Genomic DNA, 9526 nt, shown 5'->3' with positions numbered 1-9526 from the left:
ATGCTGGTCATCAGAAAAGATGACTAGGGGCCGGTTCTTGTCCTGTCATTGACCTTACCATTATCATTTTGCTCAGCAGTAGGAAAAAGATTCCCTTTGTGCCGGTGAACGAGTCAGTATGAGAGGGAACTAAGATAGCTAGAAAAGCTGATAAACATTCGCAAATCTGGCTTCATGAAATCTAGAACTAGCCAAAGAATGTGTCACGTTAAAAAAGACAATGTCCACAGCATGACATTGTTAGCGTAAAGAAGCAATACCCGGTTTTCACTGTTCAACTTTTACAAAAAAAAATGATATTACCAAAGCTACTTATGTAGTGGAAAGGGCTCATTCGGGCATCAACTTATGCGACAAAAATTTGCATCTCTTAATCCACTATTCGAGCAAAATGAGAAAGCGCTGGTGGCGTGTTCATGCTAAAAGTGTAGTGCAGTGTAAATGAATGCAGCCTGCTACATTGATGAAACTTACTGAACATTTAATACTTAGGAAGATGTGCAGGGCACAAATCACGTGACACACATGTTCTGAAGCAGGACAGCAGACAATAATAAGAGCATAAAATAAGAGTATAGGCAAAAGACCAAATAATATTTACAAGAAAGCAAATTCATCACTCACTGGTGACAACATGCACCAATAAATCAAAATATCACTGAATTGAGAAGTACTCTTCGTGATAAAACACACCATTCAGCGGTTAATTCAAGTTTGCCGCAGCACATGTCTTGCTCGACGCTCCGTTTACTTCCTGTGCGTACTGCTGTCGCAGGTGAATCCTGATTCTTGTTCTGACATACTTTTCAAGAAGAATCTTCTCCACACAAGCTTTGTGTATGTCACAGCAACCTAACTCCAATGTTACAGATTTGCGCAGGAACTCCAGAATAGTAGCAAATGGAGCCTTGAGCGTCAAGATGGCGTCTAGTTGGGTAAAAGCCTTGATGTTCTCTTCGCACTCTATCAGGACACTCATCACAGCTTGGCTGGGGTAGACAAGGTTCCCAGCACCCTTGACATACTCTTTCAAATGAATCAAACTGCTGTGCGTATCATTACCATCCGACACTAGGACACCTTCGCAGTCCTCACAGTTGCCAATAGACTTCTTGACAAACCTAAGAATAAAACCTCCCAGGTAGGCCAGAATGTCGCACTCGACTGCAGTTAGGTCACACACGAACAGGTTCTCCAGCTCTTCAGACTCTTGGTTGACATCTTGCACCTGCTTCTTGAGGGCTGGATCAAGGAGGTCAGCCAGGTGCATGCTGTCATCAACATTGTAGCTGGAAGATGTCGGGGTGAAGAGAAACTGACTGACACAGATCAACTTCAAAGCACACTTAATGTCATATGCACTTGGCACGGGTTTTCTGAGTCGCAGCACAGAGAAAATATTCTCAAGGCAGTCCTGGCTCAACCTGCCCGTGAGAAGGTACTTGTAGTTGTGCCTGTTCAGAAGTTCGTCAGACAGGCGCAGAACGACAGTGGTAGAAACAAGAAGCCCGGCCTGCGACGGTTTCCAATGAGCTGTTGCTCCCATGTCCATCCGACAGAAGGTGGTGATGGCCAGGTCCAAAGTCCCGAGTGCTTCCGTGTGCTTTGCAGCATCAAAATGACTCAGAGCGACCATTGGGTGACGTGACGACATCAAGGTGTACCACCTAGTCACTAAATCAAAGAACCAGGCTGTTGCCTCAGCTTCAGGCGGCAAGACTTTTTGCTGAATTAGGTAGCGGATTGCGGGAGGAGCCTCACGGAACAATTGCACAGCAATGCTCACTTTCATTTTTGTGAAATGTCCATTGCTGACGTGAATGCCAGAAAGCCTGTTGGCGATTTTGAGTTCATTGTTTGCATCGTATGCAAGAACAGCTTCAACATGGTGGATGTCCACGGTCCCTCCTGGGAGGTTGTGCTCTCTCAGAGTCTCTTCTCCTAAAGTAAAGGTCTCTGAACGAAGCAGTTGGGCACGAATATTTTTTAAAACATGCGCTGGATCAGCCATGAAATAGAGCTGTCTCCCGTCGAGGTGTGGGTGTGGGACAGAACACACGGTCTCAGAGTGCCTGTGATTTGAAAAGTTGAGCAGACGCCACACAGCACGGTTTGCTGATCCCATGTCACTTGTAACTATGAGCACCTTGAGAGAGATGTTGAAACATAGTTCAATGAGATGAAAGACAAGCTCCTTCAAAGCACTGTCGTCAGTTGATCGTCCAGTGAAGTGGTATGCAATCACTTGCTTCCACCGCGTGTTTAATCCCCCAACCATAAACACAAGGGCATGGTTCGCAACATTCACACGGGATTCTGGGAGTGTGGTGCTTCCAAAAATACGATCCAGCGAACTGTCGTGGTCAAATCCCTGACTAATCTCCATCTCATCCATAAAAAGAACACAGTCTTTCTCTATGTCTTCCATAGTCTGCACCTTCCGCTTTAGCACTTCAAAAACTTCGTCAAGAGCCCCAGGCAGAAACTTAATGTGTTGGAGTCTCCGAATCAACGTTCTGTTCGAGGGTAGCGGATATGACAGGGACCTCAGCAGTTCATACCCTGATGTACCGCATCCGTGCTTGATTTGAAGGGCAACTCGAATAGTCTTCTCTGACCACTTATGTCCCTTCATTGATTTCACAGTCAAAGCCTTTGTTTGGTCTGTGTTCAGAAATCTTGAACTTTTCAAAGCACTTATTTCTTTCTGAGCTGATGTCAGTTTTTTTGTGAGACTTCGCAGTCTTGATTTGGCTTCATCATGGAGCCTTTGCAAGGTTCGGTACTTCCGGGCTAGATCGGAGTTTTTCTTTCGAAGCTCGGAGTTTTGGCGATGCATCAGTAACATACTTTGGGTGGTACTACTTCCAAACGTGAAAACAGCGGACGAGCTTGTTAGTCCTTCTGAAGACCCGACTTCAGGCTGCAATTTTTCCTTCAGCTCCTGAACAATTGGAACTGGAAAACCACCGGGTTGTTCCAATGCAGTAGAACAAACAAGCTCAGACCTGGGCTCTGGGGTAATGAAAAGGGGAGATCGAGCATGGTGGTCCGGGTCACATTCTCCATTGTCGAGAGGTGGTTGTTGCCGTGGGACGGTTGTCACTGTGCAAGTATGCTTTGACCGAGGAGCATTGTCTGTGGTACTTGCACTGTCGTTTGGGGCTAAGGGCAGTGAAACGGCTGTCGCTGTACAATCCTGCATGAATAAAGCATTTTCTGTGTTGCTTGCAGAGATATCAAAAGCTAGTGGCTGACGGACGGCTGTCACTGCAGAAGCATACTCGGACTGAGCAGCATTGTCCATGTCGCTTGCACTGTTGTCGAGAACTGGTTGCCGTAAAAAGGCTGCCGATGAGCAGCAAGTATCGGACCCACTGTTCGTAGTGGTTGCGCTCTCGTCGGGGGCTGATGGCATTGAAACAATCGTCACTGCACAGGCACGCTTGGCTGGGGCGTTGTCTGTGCTGCTTGCAGAGATGTCGAGAGCTAGTGGCATAGAAATGGCTGTTGCTGCACAAGCATACCTGAACTGAGCAGCGTTGTTTATGTTGCTTGTAATGTCGGCGAGAGCAAGTTGCAGTGGAATGTCTGCCGCTGCACAAATACGCTTTGATCGAGGAGCATTGTCCTTGGTGGTTACACTGTCGTCAAAGGTTAACGGCAATGGAACGGCTGTTGCTGCACACGCACGCTTGGACTGAGCAGTGTCTGTGGCAGTGACGTCGAGAGCTTCTGGCAGTGGGGTAGCCATCACTGTACAAGCACGCATAGGTGAAGCAGCACGGTTCGCGTCGCTTGTGCTGCCATGTAGAGTTGGTGGTGATGGAATGGCTGTTGATCCCTGAGCACGCTTTTTGGGGGCCTTTCTGTGTTTTGGGATGGCTGTAAAAAGTCAATAAACATATATACATTAGTATTAATGCATATGCATTTTTAAGAGACTGAAAAAAACACAATATTAAAAATATACAGGTTTTCTTTATCAGTCCTTAGGTACTAGATAGAATGCTAAGAAATAAATAATAGAGTGTTGCCAGGCGGCATTCAAACGCTTTAGAGGTTGCGGACCCAAACTGTTTGCGAATCACGTCTAGTTGTTCAAACTGTTTAACAATTAACGATCTTGGTACTGTGAGAACTAGTCTGTCTATATTTCTTTTTACGAAGTCTACAAAAGACGAGAATATAAGACTGTGGTTCAGAGAGAATGTTACATTAAGCATGCATTGTGTAACAAGAAAATGCTGGGAAAGAATAGTTTTAAAATATTACAGAAAAATAAACCCTTGGAAGTTCAGAAGTCCACTCAAATAGACCTATGAACATGCTTACACAATATTAAAACTTACCACGATAAGGAAAAAGGGTTGGAACAGCATCTGGCCTCAGTTTTTTCAACCCGTCCTGCCGGTTTTGTTCGAAACTGCTGTCCTCAAAATGAGCCTAAAAAAAAGTGAATTTTAAATTAGTTAGCAAATACTCCAAGGACAGCACTGTGCCTGCTTGTTTAGTTGACTAACACTATAAACAGAATTAGGAGTGAACTCCATCACCAACTAAATTTTTTTAACACACTCACAGTTGTTATGTGAGGTCTGCTGTTGCTTCGCTAGTCAAGCGTTAGCCAAACGAAAAAACAGAAGAGGCATTACTGGATCAATGTATCCAATACACACCTGCATACGGGACTTAATCAAATTACTGAAAACTACCTAATTTTAGCGATGTTTTAATTTCTCGATTTGAAATCAATCCCAAAAATTTAATCCTGTGAACGAACCACTACGTGGTGAAGAGGCTTGCGAAAAATGTGTTCAAGAAATATTTTTGGAAGCTGAACAAGTCAAGAAAAATCGAGTAAGCAAAAACTAGGTCCTTATCAAAATGTTTTCAAAACCCTTGTTTTTTAATATAAATCCTGAGCCAAACCGTTGTTTGCAGCAGCTTGGTAAACGAAGCTTGTATTTTTGTTTCCCGAACAAACTTGATAGTACTCATCGGAGTGGGTCCGGATATTTCTTTGAACGCCATTTCATAAAACACCGTTTTATCGAAGCAGTTGTATCAAGCGCAGTTTTATCGAACGCCGTTTCATCGAACGCCGTTTCATCGAACGCCACCTGCTTGAGCAGTAGGAATTCTACATCTAGGAAATATTTTTCTTTCTTTTAGTGCCGGGAGGATAGCAGTGTTTTAATATTTATTATAATTTATAAACTTATACATATATAAAAAGAAGAAATCTTTTTTGTCACCTTCTATTTTTTTTTAATAAATGATGACCTCCGTTAATGAGGCCAATAAGAAACGGGAGCACTAACGAACATTTTTAAAGCTGTGATCATCAGGTGCAGTGATAGATTCTGCTTCAAGACGAAGCCGTCCTTGAAGCAGCTTGTCTCCGTGTCCCATGATACGGGGGAAATAAAAATGTGTCAAAGATCGGACAAGTCCACAATTCTGTCGGTTACAATAAATTAACGAAAAGGGGAGACTCGTCGTTTTTAAGAACATATATGTTCTTAAAAAGAAAGCCATTCTCCTAGGATAAAATGAAAACACAGGTAAATCGACAAATGCAAAATAAAAAAGGTGCTGCAGAGAATAGCTGTTTCCCTCTTAAGAAAGTGCGTTTCACACAGTGAAAGGCACTTTCACTGCGGTGAAAGGCAATACATAGACAGATGAAGTGGGAAAAAGTGTGTGGCCGAGAAACTCCGCCTACCTCGCCAGAAAAGCATAAGTCGCGTATCCACTCAAGTTCTGATATGATAGCTACCTTCTATGATTCAGTAGTCAACGTTTAGGTGGACAAAAAATTGACCGGGTAGTAATTCTATTCCCGGTGAATTTTGACCGGCGCCAAAACTATTTCAGAGACGAGAGTAGATTACGTAAAAAGTATTGTATTACTCCAAAATTCAGTAAAGGGAAATTCGATGAAACAGCGTCAAGTGATTCGATGAAACGGCGTGCGATGAATCGGCGTTCGATGAAATGTCCCGGTACCCTCATCGGTGCATTCAAAACGCGTGTGCAACGCGCGCGTCCTGAGATCGACGTGCGGCGAGCAAACCCTGATACGGAGAACGCAGGCTCCGTCTCAACCTGTGATATTGCAATGCCGCTAAGGCTCGAATTCGGAACTCGCGACGTTGTTTATGTGCTCCCGACGCGCAACCGGAGACGCTCGCTTTTTGCAGAGTGACGCTAGACATCCCACTTACACTTGCGATCAAGGTGCAACAAAACTTATACTCACGGCGCAAACACGAGCAGCTGCAGTGGGTTCCCAGCGGTCTCGTTTGACTTGAGCGAGCCAACGTTTCTTTCGAGTAGGACTACTCGGGAAGCGGAACATTCGTGTGCCCCGTCTGCAGTGGTTCGTGCACTGCGGAACAGAACAGCCAGGCATTTCTGCTTCTCACGCCTCTCTTGTTACCACACTTCTTCGCTGCGAACGACTCCGCAAAACACACCAGCACCAGCCGGAGAATGAACACGGTGCGACGCCGTTGCGAGTATCGAAGCTAGGCCTGACCAGCCTGGCTGGACGAGCGCCGAGCGGGCAGCGGGCGGTCTGGGGACCAAGATGGCGCGGCGCCTTCTGGTGGCCATGGCAACCGATGCTGGCAACACTGGTGGGCGGCGGGCGGCGGCGAGTGGTGTGTCAAAGGATGACACCACCCTACAGACGGAGTCGGCGACTATGTAGGCTCCCTACGGAGGGCCGAGTTTCAGCGGTGCCTCGTGGCAAGGCCTGGAAGTCAGTATTTTTTTCCGTTTTTTCCGCGTTGTACCAGGTTGTGTTGGTCTCTAGGGTGTTGGCGGCGCGCGGGCGCAGCCAATACCGTGTAGTGTTGGCTGCGAAAACTAAAAAAAAAAAAGCAAACTATCCCTTACATAAAGAAAAACATATTACAGCGTGAACGCGCTTGAAACCAGAAAGCGCGATTAGCTGGCACGCACTCACGGATAACAGAAGAACCCAATGAGATAAAGCACTCTAGATGACGTCGGAGTAAAGCCCCTCTATCCTGGGAAAAGTGTCGCCATTCATTGTTGTGGAAATGCTCGAGAGACGTGCCGCGCGCCACTTCTGGGAAGAACATGGCGTCTGAAATCTAGCTCAGAGTCAGTGCTGCGCTGTGCCGCCATGATCTTCCCAAGGGCTGCACGTTGCACGTGCCTCGTGCATCGACGCACCTTTCGCTACTTATGAAACATAAAGAGGCTTTAGAGGTAGGAGGACCTAGTGGCTCTAGGAGGACCGAGCTTTTGTGCCGTCGATCTAGTGAGAACGCCTCTCACTAGGCGGCGCTAAAACTTGACCCTCAGCCGGGAGCAGATCAGATGACGTGGTCAGTGGTCGTAAGTAGAGTTGGTCGTGGCCAACGGTCGTGGCCCCGACCATGGAGTGTTATCACGTGCCTTGCTCCGACGCTCTTTTGGGTCGCGGGGGCCGCAGCCTCCACAGTTCACAAAGTTATCGGGGAACAGATATTAGTTACTTATATTTATAAAAAAAAAATATACAGGAAACCGTAAAGTTACAGTCCGAATTTGGGAAAACTTGGAACTTGTCGGTCATTTTTCGCCGACCAAAATCAAAATAATAATAATAAAAAACTTTAGAGAAAACGAAGATTCGTGTGTCTCATCGCTGCTATATGTTACTGACTCGTGCAAGGAACATCCCTTGCTCGCGGCGCTACATCGCGTGACGATCCGAACACTGCCCGCACTTCGTTTGCCGAATGTGAAGGCCAGCACTCCCAAGAAGGAATTGCGCCGTGGAACTATTGAACCAGCTCAACCGCCATTTCTTTACAATCGGGTACGTACCTTTGGTTGTTTCTTCGTGCAAAGTTCTCTACTATGCAGCGAATCACGTAATTGGTTGACCTCTTTAAGCACTTTAGGCAATCTAGAGCATCTACTTTACCGCAAAGCACCTGGGAAAGTGCCACCGCTGTAATTTACGGAGTAAGCTCGGCGGATGACGACGCCGAAAACATGTTTAGACATAAGAAAACGGTCCGCACTGTGACACTGAGCACGATGAGACATCATGTTAGTGTCACAGCGCAGACCGTTCTAAAAAAACCCAAGAATAGATTGATACGCGCCTGATTTCTATACTAAAAACGGGATTTGATATCGCGACACGCCCGTTTTTCTGCGTGCGATACGGCACAGAACTTAGATGGTGCTGTCGGACGTGCGACAATCAACCCCGAGCGGCGTCTTCCCGCGCGGCAAGGAGGCCGGCCAACCGCAGATAGGAGAGGCAGTGACAGACGGGCCTAGGAGCTTACACCACGATTGCTTCAGTTTCCTTTCCCAACTACATCGCTAACAACAACAACCAAGTTCCAACGGCAGACTGATTTACGAATGAGTGTGATTCGCGCGTGGTGCGCGACCACTCGCGATGGCCGTCGCACGTCCAATGGCGCCCTCTGGTTTTTGGGTCCAATCGCAAAAAAACTGTCGCGCGACCTTTAACCTCGTGTTAAAAAAAAAAATATATTGCGAAAAAAAAAAAGAGGCGTGAATTCTGGTGTATATTTATCCCGTGAATCTGAATATGACGTTAATCTTTTTGCGAAGATGTAACTAAACTCGAAAAACCTCCGACCAGGCGTTACGTCATAGCCAGATCAGGCCGCTAAGTATGGACTCCGCCATAACCGACCTTCAGTTTTTGTTTTCTCTTATTCCGTTCGCTTCACTTCATCATTGCCACTTTAGATGCTACTAGGGATGCCACGAACTTTTTCGAACCGAAGGCTTGATGTTGGAATCGAGGAGTTCGAAAGGTTCGAAAGATCTCGAATATTCGAACTTTTCATATCAAGAAATTCGATGGAAGTCGAATTTTCGACCTTGTTATACTAAGATTTTCGACGCTTCTCGAAATTTCGAACTTATTACGCTGCAAAATTCAATGCTTGTCGAACTTTCGAACTTGATAGACTTAAACATTCGATGATTTTTGAACTTTCGACCTCCTTGCACTAAAATGTTCGAAGCTTTTCGAATTTTAGACCTTCCTATGCTAAAAAGTTCGATAATTTTCGAAATTTCGAACTTATTATTTGAAAGAATTCGAAAATGATCGACCTTTCGATTCCTGAAAAGTCAAAAGTTCGACGAACTTCGACCTTTTAGGGTAAAAGTCGAAGTTCGTCGAACTTCGAAAGACCGGCGGGTGGTTTTATTTGGATTCAAGCACTGAAGTATATTCGTAATTTTTTTTCTCGCATTTTTAAATGCGGTGCCGCATTCCTCGCGAAAGACAATGCCGTTTATTTCAATGTTCTGGCGTGCTTAGTTTTGCACCGAACCTGAGCACACTGAACGTAGAAACTTAAAGAAACTTTTCTTTTCTCAAATATCGCTTTATAGTTATAGGCCAATTAGAATTACAAAAACAAGCAAAAAATAACCTCCTTCATGACGTCGTAGGTCCTGGCTTGAGTGGCCGTGAACTAGAGGAGGGGTAGTGAGCTCAGCGAGC

The 9526-nt window shown here is 45.6% G+C and overlaps 1 protein-coding gene across 1 annotated transcript; it reads right to left on the bottom strand.

The window, feature by feature from the left end:
* Window positions 1–464: 464 nt before the first annotated feature.
* On the bottom strand, window positions 465–6569 carry LOC120843569. The gene is made up of 3 exons (XM_040502622.2): window positions 6266–6569; window positions 4353–4446; window positions 465–3885 (listed from the first exon to the last, which is right to left on the bottom strand). Exons 1-3 carry the CDS (start codon window positions 6416–6418, stop codon window positions 704–706), a joined length of 3429 nt encoding a protein of 1142 aa, XP_040358556.1. The 5' UTR covers window positions 6419–6569; the 3' UTR covers window positions 465–703.
* Window positions 6570–9526: the final 2957 nt, after the last annotated feature.

This window comes from Ixodes scapularis, unplaced genomic scaffold, assembly GCF_016920785.2.
Source record: "Ixodes scapularis isolate PalLabHiFi unplaced genomic scaffold, ASM1692078v2 PGA_scaffold8__174_contigs__length_109621045, whole genome shotgun sequence".
In the NCBI taxonomy this organism is placed as follows: domain Eukaryota; kingdom Metazoa; phylum Arthropoda; class Arachnida; order Ixodida; family Ixodidae; genus Ixodes; species Ixodes scapularis.
The sequence above is the reverse complement of the archived record's forward strand: the minus strand, read 5'-3'. Positions and strand labels throughout refer to the sequence as shown.